This window comes from Pleurodeles waltl, chromosome 10, assembly GCF_031143425.1.
Source record: "Pleurodeles waltl isolate 20211129_DDA chromosome 10, aPleWal1.hap1.20221129, whole genome shotgun sequence".
NCBI classification, from domain to species: Eukaryota; Metazoa; Chordata; class Amphibia; order Caudata; family Salamandridae; genus Pleurodeles; species Pleurodeles waltl.
This window is the reverse complement of record NC_090449.1, coordinates 224,290,138-224,305,353: the sequence shown is the minus strand read 5'-3', so window position 1 is coordinate 224,305,353 and position 15,216 is coordinate 224,290,138. Positions and strand designations below refer to the sequence as shown.

The window sequence follows — 15,216 nt, the reverse complement described above, 5'->3', positions numbered from 1 at the left end:
ACAAGAGAATGAAGAAACGCATTGCCTCCTGTCTAGTGACATTTAAATAAATCCAGCCGCTCACATTTTCCATATCCTTACGGTCACAACTAAAGCACACTTGCCCACAGTCACTGCTCAAACTCCTTTCTGTTGACATCCCCATGACCACACTAATTCACACCCCTTTGTTTAGCCATAAAATTCACTTGCCCTATTCAAGCATATTGCTTTCATATATATGTAGCAAAACAGAATTCCAGCTTGTGCTCAGCCCGTTACAAGTACAGGGAGTGCAGAATTATTAGGCAAGTTGTATTTTTGAGGATTTATTTTATTATTGAACAACAACCATGTTCTCAATGAACCCAAAAAACTCATTAATATCAAAGCTGAATATTTTTGGAAGTAGTTTTTAGTTTGTTTTTAGTTTTAGCTATGTTAGGGGGATATCTGTGTGTGCAGGTGACTATTACTGTGCATAATTATTAGGCAACTTAACAAAAAAAAATATATACCCATTTCAATTATTTATTATTACCAGTGAAACCAATATAACATCTCAACATTCACAAATATACATTTCTGACATTCAAAAACAAAACAAAAACAAATCAGTGACCAATATAGCCACCTTTCTTTGCAAGGACACTCAAAAGCCTGCCATCCATGGATTCTGTCAGTGTTTTGATCTGTTCACCATCAACATTGCGTGCAGCAGCAACCACAGCCTCCCAGACACTGTTCAGAGAGGTGTACTGTTTTCCCTCCTTGTAAATCTCACATTTGATGATGGACCACAGGTTCTCAATGGGGTTCAGATCAGGTGAACAAGGAGGCCATGTCATTAGATTTCCTTCTTTTATACCCTTTCTTGCCAGCCACGCTGTGGAGTACTTGGACACGTGTGATGGAGCATTGTCCTGCATGAAAACCATGTTTTTCTTGAAGGATGCAGACTTCTTCCTGTACCACTGCTTGAAGAAGGTGTCTTCCAGGAACTGGCAGTAGGACTGGGAGTTGAGCTTGACTCCATCCTCAACCCGAAAAGGCCCCACAAGCTCATCTTTGATGATACCAGCCCAAACCAGTACTCCACCTCCACCTTGCTGGCGTCTGAGTCGGACTGGAGCTCTCTGCCCTTTACCAATCCAGCCACGGGCCCATCCATCTGGCCCATCAAGACTCACTCTCATTTCATCAGTCCATAAAACCTTAGAAAAATCAGTCTTGAGATATTTCTTGGCCCAGTCTTGACGTTTCAGCTTGTGTGTCTTGTTCAGTGGTGGTCGTCTTTCAGCCTTTCTTACCTTGGCCATGTCTCTGAGTATTGCACACCTTGTGCTTTTGGGCACTCCAGTGATGTTGCAGCTCTGAAATATGGCCAAACTGGTGGCAAGTGGCATCGTGGCAGCTGCACGCTTGACTTTTCTCAGTTCATGGGCAGTTATTTTGCGCCTTGGTTTTTCCACACGCTTCTTGCGACCCTGTTGACTATTTTGAATGAAACGCTTGATTGTTCGATGATCACGCTTCAGAAGCTTTGCAATTTTAAGAGTGCTGCATCCCTCTGCAAGATATCTCACTATTTTTGACTTTTCTGAGCCTGTCAAGTCCTTCTTTTGACCCATTTTGCCAAAGGAAAGGAAGTTGCCTAATAATTATGCACACCTGATATAGGGTGTTGATGTCATTAGACCACACCCCTTCTCATTACAGAGATGCACATCACCTAATATGCTTAATTGGTAGTAGGCTTTCGAGCCTATACAGCTTGGAGTAAGACAACATGCATAAAGAGGATGATGTGGTCAAAATACTCATTTGCCTAATAATTCTGCACTCCCTGTATATAAAGGAACACAGTTTACTTCAATCCACCAGAAGAGGCCTGAGTGGATGTAGATGGCAAAGGGATCTAGCTCTCTTTTCACCCAGGAAACATGGAAAGAAAATAAGGCACAACTCTTAATGTATTTTTTAGCAGAATGAGACCATAACTTTGCTTGTGTAACTAAAACAGGCATTCAAAAATTCATAAAACTGTATTTTACTCCTGTTATCGTATAGTTATTTTAAAGCAATGCTTTACATTTCAGAATAATTTCCAAACAACATATTTAACTATATTTCTCTCAGTAGCATTGCTGTAAAGAATTACAGCTGTTATAAAACAAAATAATCAAAACAAGTTATTCAAAAAACACATACCAGCACGGGGGAAGACACATAACCCAATGCCAAGGTTGCCAAATTAACTCTGGAGAAAACAGAAAAAAAACATTACTGTTCGTGTGAATTAAGTATTCAAGGAAATAATAGCAGAAATTCAATGACATGAGGCCAATTCGTCACTTGAGCAAATGAACAATCATTTCTACAAATGGAACAAACAATTAGAAAAAGAAAGACGGTGTTATTGTGTAGCACATTGGACAATCAGGGAACCATCCTTGGCAATCCCTGCAGCCAGTAACGACATAACACTAGCCTTATACCTGTTATTAACTTGCTCTGTCCTATGAATTCTTTGTGGAAAAGAATCCATTATTGTAAACAAAAGAGTAAATAAAACACATTCCTCCTACCATTGGTAACCAAAAGATCATCTCCTTCTGCCTCAAACAAAACTTAAATTTACGGCCTTCAATCACTCAAAACCACATCAGAGGGGGAAATGCTGCTGCTCTTGATGGCGGGCGGCTCAAAGACAGGGCTTTGTGGCACTTATTTCAACAGTTCCTAATCTGACTGTTGACCCGCAGTAAGAAATGCAGAAGCGTTAAAACAACTCCTAAGGCCCTGAAGCTACCTGATAGAATCTGAGCGATGATTTGCTCCAACGGAGTACAATCAGCGCTGACAGCCTGAGCTGCTTGAATGTGTGTTTCATAACGAGGTTGCTGCTTCAGCAGGCACTACCATCACTCTACGGTGCAGGAGAACTAGTGAGAAATGGATGTAAAATATGAAGCTCGTTCAGAGACATTTCCAGAGAGCACTCCCAGAACCACCAAGCTACATATTGTCATTCAAAAACAATGTGACCATCTCCCTATAGCATATCACAGCCAAGCATTCGCCAGAGAAGGACTACACTAAGGAAACAAATCCCGAACTATATCTGCCAAATTCTCACCAGCAGAAACCTAATTGGCATTGTAAAACCATGGTTCATCCCCAAGAAAGAAAACAAAGACCCGTTTGTAGTTACCTCTTCTGAGAGCAAAGGGTCAACCATCCCAGTTATCTACATTCCGTATACGTTATCTCACAGCGTGACTTCTACAGTTAGCAAATTATGAGTATTCATTTTTCACGACCTTAAAGGCTCCAAGACGAGGTGGTCCTGGGGGATTCCAATCCTCAGGGCAATTTGCAAACCACTAAGGGCCAGATGTAGCAAAGGTTTTTACCCATTCTGTGTCTATGGGAAAATGCTTTAGTACATATGGCCCTAAGTGTGGTATTCTGACAGTCGTCTGCTGGAAGCAGGCTGCAAAGAACTCCTACTTCTAATTTCAAATTATTATGACTTCTCCACAGCACAAAACACTTTGAGGCAATTAGCACAAATGTAGCCAATGATTGCTCAGAAAACAGGAAAAAAAAATGAATGCAAGATGATATCATTGGCAGATGAACAGGCAAGGTTGGATGCCACCCCTCAGCTGCGAGCATAAGATGGCAGCACCTCCATATGACACCCGAACATTTTCAACAACAGCCTAATAACATTTTCGAAACATGCAATGTGTGGGCTATGCTAAGTCTCAGCTTAGTATTTGCGCATATATCTATGAAAAAAAGCCACAAAAGCTGTTCATGAAAAGATGAAATCTGCTTACCCTTCTACGTGTAGCCACATCTTGTACTGGTCGCAAAGCTCTTTTAAGCGTGTGAGTTTATCTGTATGTCCCGCTCCAGGTGTGCCTGAGTTAAAGAGCAAGTATTATGAAGAACACTACTGTTGTCACTTTTCACAAATAGCTTTATACCAAGAACAATAATAAAAGTGTAATATGACGGGACACAGTTTAGTGGTAAACCAGCTGCCATATGTACAAATATTCGTCAACTGTAAAATGAAGAGTTCCAGTTCAGTTCCAGCGGGTGGTGAGTTAGGAGCGTTTTTGAAAAAGGAGCTGCACATTTTTCAGGTCAGAGCTTAAAAAAAACCACAAATGCTTTTTGATGCATACTAATGAAGAAAATGTACATGCCAAATGACTGTCAAATAATTTGTTTCCCACAATAACAGAAACACTCACCTGCATTTGCCACCAGCAACAAAGGCACCTTTCCAGATTCTGTGTCATCTTTAATCAACCTGTCCAGTAAGGCCACATCCTGTCAAAGGACATAAAAGAAACCTTCATTTATGACACCTCTACATGAAGAAAACCTTGTACATGCATCGTCCCAGGGTGAGTGCCCACCTCAAATAATAACCACAATCCTTGTCAGGGTGTACCTTTAAAGTCACTAAGTTAACCTGAGCCCAAACCCCTGGAAACTATGGTACCAAGCAGATAGCTTAAGCTTAGAGGCAATGTTTAAAATATGGATGCATTACTAAAACAGTAAGTTAAAACACACAAAAAATCTCAAACTAATTTATACAAACAGTTAATTTTAGCAACTAAAATGACACCAAAACGACAAAATTCCAACAAGTAGAATTGGAGATATGCATCTTTAATGTTTGACTTTAAAAATAGCATCAAAAAGCGTTAAGCGTCAACCACGTGATCTGATTGTGTCTGACCAGGTAAAAGGTAAGCTAAAACTGACCACAACAGAGCATGGTTCAGATACAAGGACCAGGTTTGTACTTGTCAAAAAGTTACCTTTGCACTTAGAGACTTTTATGGAGCGAAAAAAAATCTTCAGCTAGGGAGCTGAAGACTGAGGCCTCATTGAAGCGGCAAAGGTGGGAAAGTTTAGGGGAAAAAGTTCAGGCTTTGTGTCAAAACAGCCATCAACGTCGATCAGATACAAGAGGTGGTTTTGGTCTGGTGAAGCGTTCTACATTCTGACTCAATTTGTTTTCTGGAGCTCGCACTTCCTCAGCAGGGCAAGGCTGAAAAGGGCTTAACACTGTCGGATACTGCCTGACGACGGTCCTGCTGAACTGGATCTGCTGCTACAGAAAACAATGTTGCAGGAGCTGTGGCAAGCACCCTTGGGGGGTTTGTTTGGCTGGTTGGTCCTAGTCCCATGCAATTTCTCAGGGCAAAAAGTTGCTAAAGTCCAAGGTTTCAAGAAACTTTAGGAGGAGTACACTGACACTAGCCAAGGGTCCAGGATCACGGGGACTACACTTGGGGATCAAGGATCACTCCAGCAGCACGATCTAGGGCAGGTTCGGTTGCAACTGGTCAGCTGGGAATGCCGGAAAAGGCCACATGAACCTTGTGGAATCCCTGTAGCCCAAACAGAAGGACAGCTTTACGACCCATGGAGTCCTCTTCTTTGTCCCAGGTACCAGTTGGAGAGTTCCTTCAATTCAGGTCATGGACAGCACGTTGATCCCTCTTCTGTTTTTCCGCAGGTCCAGAAGTAATCAGAGGAGGATTGTGGGTGCAACATTCATGCTTGGAGTGAGCCTGTCTGTGCGGGGGAAGCAGTTAGCTGCTTACTAATCAATGGGATTAAAGTTCCCAGGTTTGACCCTACTCACTTTTGCAACACCTATTGTGTACGCTATTGCAAACAATCCACAGAGCACCTCACTGCCCAAAACCAATAGGACAGAAACTTTCTTCCACTGTGCAGAGCTCCTGTGCCCACCACACAGGATGTGGCCAGGAAAATGGGCACCATCTCTGCCATGGTCAGACAAAACCAGTTCTGGGGGCAGTTTCTCTCCCACTGGGCTTGGTGCCTGACTTGTTAGGGAGACAAGGGAAGGGGACAGGCCTAGGTGTTAGCTACATCTGCCTGTAACAGGGTAGGCCCGTTTGATGTTAAGTTCCTGGGCACAGCTGAGATGGCCAGCCTGTTAGAGGAACAGAACACCTCCCCACATCCAAGGCCTTTGTCTCAGTTCTGGGAGCACATTCTCACCTCAAAGGGGCTATTCAGCTTGTGGTTGACAGCTGGAATCTCACTTCAAGAGGCTTTAGGCAGGTGACAGGCAACTATTTAAAGATATCTGTTCTAAAATGTTTATTACAAATATAACTTTACCAATGAATTGGGCTTGTGATAAATATTTTAGAAAGTCCAAAAATAAACTGTGTAGCTGTTTTCTAGTGAGAGATAGCAATAGTAAATGTAATTTTGTATTCCAATTCTTCCTATGAAACAGCTAACCCCGTTAATGTGAAAATTTCTTTTAAAGTCTTTTTCAGTGTAACAACATGTTCAACAATAAAACTTTCATTTTCTACTTTTAAATACCATATACCATGCTTCACTGGGCAGTAAGGCTTACTTCGGAGTGACTTATAAATATTTAAATGGAGGGCTTTAGGTATGTCAAAAGAGGTTATTTTGGCCAGTCGAATTAGCATTTTAAACCTATGCAGCCAAATTATTGGTGGCAGACCTGCAATCTTGTTTGCATTGTTACTGTATTGAGTGGCACAGTGAGTGCTGCAGCTCACTAGTGACATTTAACTCACAGGTCCAGGGTACATTGGGGGTTGTTTATACTAGGGATTTATAGGTAAGGCAAACATACTCTAATGAAGGGTTTGCCAGTTTTATCAAGTTGAAGTGGGAGCACGTGCACTTTACCGCTGAATAGCAGGGGTAAAGTGCACAGAGTTAATAAGTCAGCCAATACAGTTAGGGCAAAAATCTGGGGGTATACCATGCAAAAGATAGTCATTTCCAACAGCGGATGAAAGGCGTTGGCTGAGGAGTAGTGAAAGCAAATTCACACAACTAAAACTCACAAGTATCTCTTAAAGCATAGAGCAGCAAAAGAATTGGGAGGAACAGACTAGAACAGAACGTTCTATATAGTATGTCACAGCTTGGTGCTAAAATGTAATGCACATTCTTCAATTGAAAAGTTACATGAAGGGGTGTTGAGCACTACCTTTGCGTCCAAATGCCCGGTGGTTCTATTACTAGCTGTAAAGATAATTTGTGATATCAAACTACCTAATTATTCTGTACTCACAGTAAGTTATGATGAAATGAGAGCAACAATCCTCTACAAGAGGTCATAGGTCAGACTTCAAGCACTCTTCGGAAGGCATATAGTAATAAACAGAGATTTAACAAACAGTTCTAAAACGATCTACAACTGAAAAGCAGACAATTAATTTTGAAAACAGATCAACTAGGTTGGTTAAGTTAACATAAAAACATGGTAACATAAGTATAGGCAAAACCAGCATGTCTTGCTTGGATGTGCTAATGCATGCGAGCACAAGCATCCAAATACATTCATGCAAAAATGCCATCTTAAGCACATTAAAACCAAAGCTACTGGCTTTGCCAGTTAGCTAGGCAGTGCTGCACAACCAAGGTACAGTCATAACACTGATTTAAATGCAACACCCACAGTTCAATGAGCCTGCTAATAGTGTCAATAAAAAGCATTCATGTGTAGTGCTACTCCCTCGAACTGCTATTGTACTCAAGTGGGCAAAAAATACAATGCAGCAGGATCTTGTGTGTGCCCAGGGCTATGCAATCCTTACCAGATTGGATTAGAAAGTGCCCATTCATCAGCCGTGACATTGGTCACAACATGTGCAGTAAGTACAGGGCAGCCTTTAGCATGTGCAAACTGGGCCCACGCCCAGGGCGCCGACCTCCAGAGGGGTGCAAGAAATGCCTGCAGAAATCTCACACCAACCTGGAGCACAAAGATAATTAAAACGGATGAGTGTGAGGGGTGCCAAGTTCGGTCTTGCCTAGGATACTACCTGAGCAAAGGACGGTGAGAGCTGTCAGAGTGAGGCACCGCTGGAGCACAATTACTCCAGAGAGACGTGGCAAGTTTGAATTTGCTGACTTTTTACTGTCTGCAGTGGATTCAGTTCAAACACAGTAGCTGAGTAAGAGGTTGTGTGATGGGGAAGAGGAACAACTAACAGAAAATGGACAAAAAAAGGAAAGAAGGAAAGAGGGTAAAGGAAAAGAAAAGAGTATGGAGAAATAAAACAGAGTAGAGGGAAGGGGAAAACCTCAGTAGAAATTAAGAAACACACACACATTGTACCCCACAGCGGAAGCACACACAATTGCTTCACCCACCTCATAACCTCAACATCTGTGTCAGCTCCCAGTACAGTTATGTTGGACTTCATTGCAACACCCACTGTACACCACCCACCTCAAGAAAAGGAGGCTCACAAGTAAAACAAAGCAACTCTCATCCTCACAGTGTATACCTGGGTGGAGCTAGAGAGACCAGTACTAGGTTCACTTGGACTGAAAGGGACTTTGACAGCAAGATGGTTGCAACCTCTGTACAGGCCAGGAGGCTGCCTATGTACTCCTCAAAATCAGCAATGAGACCGAGTAAGCGACTGTTGTATCTGGCAACAATGTCTTATAGTGTGCCCGCAGCTTCCTGATGAGGGAGTCAGTCCCAAAAGAGAGTAAATGACTGGGAGCAGAAGACCTGATAGAATGCACAGCCTTGTTTGCAATGCATAGACACCTGCAGCATTTGGGGCTTGATGTTTCTTCTGTCTCTTGTCTTGCTCGACACCGGCACCAGGTTTAGAAAAGGTGGAGTAAGAGGTATCGAAGGGGATGCACACTAATATACTCATGTCTTAATTGCCTTTATTATTTCAATCACTTTGCACATGTTGGAAGCTCTCTTGTAACCAATAAGAGTAATGCCAAGAGTCAAAGAAAGTATTGACTTTGGAAAGGGGGAGGAGCTGCCCTCAAATGTTGACTAAGTACAACATAGGCTTTGACTGGCTCACTGTGTGCACCCATTGTAATATTGACAAAGGTAACAGCTGTCATCAGAAGTCCAGACTTCGGGGGCAGTCATCTTGGGGTCAGATCATCCTCAAAGTAAAACACTGAGGGGTTTACGGGGGAGGGGCACTGGCACAAAATGTTATTTAGATGTCAGGCGACGGCTGAAGAGTCAATCCCCATTACTGGGGCATTATTTTGGCCATTTTCTGAAACCCCGGTAGCAGATCACCCATATTTATTTAGGCCAAACCACTAGACACCGGGGATAAAATTATTTTACATGCCGGGGTGGTCCTAATTGGTGCATTATTTTGGCCATTGCCAATCAGCTGACATCAGCCGTATTTTTAGTCCCATCTGCCCACAGGGGGAGGGGGCGGGGGCGAAAACCACTAGACTTTGTTATTTTATTTAAATGTTGAAAAAAGGCTGCTCTCCACACTTTTCATTCCGATCTGCCCCCACGGAAATAGGGGGACCACTAGACACCAGGGAATACGTTTCTATGTGTGTGTGAACTGGAATTTGACTTTCGGTCTGCGTGTACTGGCGTTTGGCTGGCTGTGTGTGTACTGGCTGGTGGTGTGTGTTGACTGGGGATTTTGCTGGTGGTGTATGTGGACTGAGTTCTGGCTTGTGATGTGTGCGGCCAACGTTTGGATGGTGGTGTGTGTGAACTGGTGCTTGACAGGGGTAAAGGTCACTCCCCTGTAGGGTGTCAATTTCATGCCTTTGCTTTGTGCCCTCTTTGGGAGGCAGATCGGACATCTGTGAAGCTGGTCTGCCCCAAAGTGCAGACTTCATAGTGTTTTATAATGTTATTTGTTTTATTTCTGGTTATCATTTGTGATCTTAATGTTTTATTTCTCCTTTTTATTCTAGTGCAAAGCTTTTGATTTCCTTGGTGGCAACTCCTGCTTGCGGTTTCAGCACTGGTACAACTGCAGTTTGTGTAGATGCGTGTTTGGTAAGAAAATGTTTTTTGTACAGTTTACTTCAAATGAGTATCATTGTCCTGCGTATTTATTCTCCTTGGATTTGTGCAAGATGTGTATTGTGAGGTCTTGTGTATAATTTTGTTTTGTTTTTCTTTTCTAGTGGGATAGCGTTGCAGCTTACTAGGTCTGTGCAGAGTAGGTGCAGGTGATCCTCAATCTAGCTCTCTCTGGCAAGTGGGTGGGATCACTTTTGAGTATATAGGTCTTTGTGTGCTTCGTACTGATTGACTTTTCCTTCCAAATTACTATATGCAAGTAGTTTTACTTTCTGATTGATAAAGCCACAATTTATTACTTATTTTACACAGTTTTGGTAAATGTTGAACTATTTGTTGTGTTATTATGTGAAGATTATGGCTAACCGCAGGTTGACTGCTCAGCAGGTTGATGGTTTGCTTTTTGAATCTTCCTCTGACCATGGTTCTGAGACTGACTCTGCATCTGAGGCAGAAGACAAAGTCCAAGATTCTGCCAATCAATTTCCTTTCCAGAAAGAATCATCTAATGATGAAAGCACTATCAGGGAGGAGGACGTGCCTCTTTTAGAGAAGAACACAGATTTGCAGCAAGAGGAATCTGGATTGCAGTCTGGGGCTAGAAGGCCTCCCACTTGCAGTGCTGATTTCTGGGTTACTCCAAGCATGGTGCAGCTTGTGTTGCCTGCCTTTAGTGGTGTTGCAGGGTGTTGGGTCAGTACTGAAACGTTTTGCCTATACATTTCTTTCACAGTTGTTTATGGACGATGTATTTGTGGATGAGACTGTTGACCAGACTAATCTGTATGCTGAATAGTATTTGAGGGACAACAGTGCCAGATGTAAGCCTCACTCTAGAGCTAGCTGCTGGTCTCCCACAAGTCTGGATGAGATGAAGAAGTTCTGGGTTTTAACTTTGTTAATGGGATTGATATGGAGGCTGTTGCTGTCTTTAAATTGATCTACTAGTCCCTTGATAGCAACTGCTATATTTCCTGCAACTCTGAGTCAAGATTGATATTTGCTTCTGCTTCGGATGCTGCATATTGCTGATAATGCTTCAGCATAGCCATGGGATCACCCTGATTGTGTCAGCCTCTTCAAGATTCAGCCTGCCCTTGACCACTTTGTAGATCGCTTTCAGAGATCTATGTTCCAGGGAAATAAATAGCTGTGGATGAGTCTCTGGTCCTGTTCAAGGGCCATTTTGATTTTAGGCAGTACATTGCTAGCAAGATGGCACGTTATGGAATTAAGATGTATAATCTGTCTGAGAGTTGTAATGGATATGTCTATAACTTCAGGGTGTACACTAGTAGAGATTCTTCTATGGACAACCATTGGTTGTCCATCCACTTTTGGAGTCAGTGAAAAAATTGTGTGGGAACACAGTAGAGGACTTTTTAACATAGGTCACCATTTATACCTAGATAACTTCTACACTGGTAAGGAATTGTTTAAAGTGGACACTGATGCATTTGGCACAACCCACTCTAACTGTAAAGGTTAACCTGTAGTGTTTGCATGTAAAAAAAAAAAAAAAAGTCAGAGGGGACAGTGCAGTGCCTTCAGTTGTGATGAACTTCTATCTGTGAAATTTGCAGACATCGGAGGTGTCCACATGCTTACAACCAATCGTGATGAAAGCACCTCACCTGTGACTGTTTGGAGCAGGTTCCTTAAGTGAGCAAACCTGTATGCATTTTAGACTACAATAAGCACATGGTGGTGTAGATAGAGTAAATAAGAGGTTGGAGGCTTACATTGCTGTTCGTAAGTCATACATTTGGTATAAGAAGTTGGCTGTCAATTTGTTTCATGTGGCAATCTTCAATACTTTTGGTTGTATTCAAGGATTGTTCTCCACATTCAAAGATTACTTTTGTTCAGTTTCAACAGACTGTAACAGGCAGCCTTGTTGTATTGGAGAAGGCAAGTGTTCCTGGAGTTGGAGTGGTGGAGGATGCGGCTAGATTCAAAGACTGCTACTTTTCCGATTACACTCCTCCCACACCCCAAAAAATTTCCCTGTAGGACATGTGGAGTTGGTGCTCGAAAAGGCGTGTAAAAGAAGAGTCATATGTACTGACCCAAGTGTCCTTCTAATCCTGGGCTATGTGTGTCCGCGTGTTTTAAATTGTAACACAGGCAACTCATGTACTGCGAGCAACGTTGAGAATAAAAGTGAAATGTCTGGTCTATATCGTTTTATATTTTTTGTTCAGTTTCACGGCTGGCGGTAGTTTGATGTATTTAGTTAGTTCTGTTGTGTTTGTTACAGCTGATGTTTCATCTGCTTCAACTTGGTTTGTGTTTTCTTTTTTGTTAAAACAAACATATGTGATGGTGGTGTGTGTGTGGACTGGTACTTGGCTAGCAGTGGCTGAACTGGTGCTTGGTTGGCAGAGCATGTGGACTGGTCCTTGGCTGGCAGAGTGTGTGGACTGGTGCTTGGCTGGCGGAGTCCTTAGACTGGCGCTTGGCTGGCAGTGTGCGCAGACTGGCGCTTGGCTGGCAGTTGTAGCATTATACCCACATTGCCAGCCAAACACCAGTCCACACACTCCATCAGCTACCAGGAGGTGTGATTGCTATGTCAGTCTTGTGGGCATTTGAAAGTGATGGGCCCTTGAATGGCGCTATTTGTTGATGTGAGTGTTGTTATGTGCTGGGTTTGTAGATGGTGGAGTGAATAGTTCTGTGTGTGTCATGAATGACAGGTTTGTGAATTACCTGTAAAGCGGTTGGTGCGCTGCCCTGATTCACATGAATCCCACAAAGTACTGGAATCTGCTGTGAGCCTCAAACATTCTGCCACTCAGCGTTCCCACATATCTCCTGATAAAAATGATTCTTCATCTGTGTTGTTGGGCCTAGTGCCCACAGAAGTGAGCAATCCAAGATGCAACATGGCAACATCAACAAAAGGGGTAGCTGCTGTTTTTAGGCCTGGATTTAGCAGCCACACAGGAAAACCTAGCAAACCCAGGCATTTCTAAAACTAGACACCCAGTGGAGTACAGGGTGGTCTGCCTCTTGTGGATCCCATGAAGGTTTCTTACACCCAATGCTCTGCAAACCTCACAATTTGACTGATATCACACAGTCCCCTTGTATGTGGGCGGCATATTCTTTCAGAATCAGAAGGAATCCACAAGATTCCTACCACCTTGCATTTCAACACATGTCCTGATAAAAATGCTACCCCAGTTGTGTGGCTGTGCCTAGTGCCCCCGGCAGGAACGGATCAAAGTAACTTCAATGGGAGTCCAGCAAAGGGACACTCATTGAAGCTGTTTTGATCTGTTCCTGTCAGGGCGCTAGGCCCAGCCACACAAGTGGGGTAGCATTTTTATTGGGATACGTGGGAGAATACTGGATGGAACGAAGTTTGTGGATTCCTGCAGATTCCAGAACCTTCCATCAAAGAAATGTGAGAAAAATTTGTTTTTAGTCAAAGTTTGGGGTTTGCAAGGGCTTTTGGGTAGGAAAAACTGTCGGGAGACACACAAGTCACCCCACGCTAGATTCTCATAGGTGTCTAGCTTTAAAAAATGAGAGTGTTTTCTATGTTTCCCTACGTGCCAGCTGAGCTACAGGCCCGAAATCTACAGCTAGCCACATTGTAAAAAAAAAAAAATGTTAAGTCTTTTTTTAGCAGAAAAATGTGATGTGTTCCTGTTGCGGCCATTAGTCCTAGTTACAAAAGTGAGGTACGATTTTTATCGGGAGACTTGGAGGAATAGAAGATGGCAGGAATTTACTTGCTCCCTGTGGATTCAAGAACTTTCCATCACAGTAATGTGAGGAAATTGAGTTTCTTTAGTCAAAGTTTGAGGTTTGCAGAGGCTTCTGGGTATGAAACCCTGGTGAGAACCACGCAAGTCACCCAACACTGGATTCCCCCAGGTGTTTAATTTACAAAAATGTGGAGGTCTTTTAGGTTTCCATAAGTGTCGGCAGAGCTGGGGTCCAAAATCTACAGCTATGCACACTGCAAAAAAGTGTCTTTTTTCAATGGAAAAATGTGAGGTGTCCATGTTGCGTTTTTGCGCCTTTTGTGCCGCAGCCACTAGCCCTACCCACACAAGTGAGGTACCATTTTTAACAGGACATTTAGAGAAACACAGAATAGCAGAACAAGTGTTATTACCCATTGAAGTTCTCTACATTTGTGCCTTCCAAATGTAGGCCATTGTGTAGGAAAGAAATCATTTTGAGAAATGCCCTCTAATTCACATGCTAGTATAGATACCCACAAATTCAGAGATATGCATATTGCCACTTCTTCTAAATTCTCTATCTTGTGCCCATTTTGGAAATATATAGGTTTCCTTGATACTTATTTTTCCCTGGCTATATTTGACCATACGAATTGCGCAATACCGGGTACATGAAAAACTATTGCAAGGTGAAGCTCAGTTATTGGTTCTGGGTACCTCGAGTTCTTGGAAAACCAACAAACCCTATATATCACAGCAACCAGTAGGGTCTAGCAGATGTAATGGTATATCACTTTTGTAAACTGGTCATGATGAAAAGTTACAAATGAAAATGCTGTCACAAATGGAAGTTTTTTCCTACTAATTATCATTTTTTATTTTATTTCAACGCTTAGTTTCTTTGGGGAAAACCTTGCAGGATCTACACAAATGACTCCATGCTGAATTCTGAATTTTTTCTAGTTTGCAGAAAGGTATAGCTTTCCGGGGCCCACCATCGGCTTCACACCGGTTCCCACCACAAACTGGAAGGAGGTTTAAAGAACAGAGAATAGGAAAAATGTGCTATCTCCAAGTAAAATGCCAAAACAGAGGTAAGAAGAACGAGTTACTTACCTTCGGTAACGACTTTTCTGGTGGATACATTAGCTACCTGTGGATTCCTCACCTCATGAATACTCCCATGGCGCCAGCATTCTACGGAAATCTTCTTACTAGTCTCTGCACGTCGACGAGGACGTCACTGTCTCGCACGCGACGCCGTCTGACGTCATACAGGCAATAAGAGGTCCTCGACGACGTGCGGACGTCAGTACCAATCATTTTTTACGTGCATGAGAACAACCAGGCAATGCAATGAAAGAACAAAGCAACATCCATTATATTGTAAAAATACACCACATTGTATGAATAACTGTAAATCTTTTTTATGTACATATATATATATATATATATAAAACTCTTTCTTTTAAAAATATATACACACACCAAGTATATACATAAAGATATATACACATATACCTATATATATATATATAAATATATTATATATATACATCTATTGCACCCTCAAAGATCAAGAGGAGCGCACTCAAGGATTACTTGGCAAGACCATAAAGGCAACGGGGAGGCGGG

The 15,216-nt window shown here is 42.4% G+C and overlaps 1 protein-coding gene across 2 annotated transcripts in view; it reads right to left on the bottom strand.

The window, feature by feature from the left end:
- Positions 1–15,216, bottom strand: part of PDXDC1 (pyridoxal dependent decarboxylase domain containing 1) — a 268,743-nt gene that overhangs the window by 147,828 nt on the left and 105,699 nt on the right. For both annotated transcript variants that reach the window (XM_069210219.1, XM_069210220.1), the window contains exons 8-10: positions 4,251–4,329; positions 3,828–3,912; positions 2,191–2,239 (exon numbers count right to left, since the gene is read on the bottom strand). In XM_069210219.1, coding sequence (XP_069066320.1) covers positions 2,191–2,239; positions 3,828–3,912; positions 4,251–4,329 — 213 coding nt within the window. The remainder of the gene's footprint in view (positions 1–2,190; positions 2,240–3,827; positions 3,913–4,250; positions 4,330–15,216) is intronic.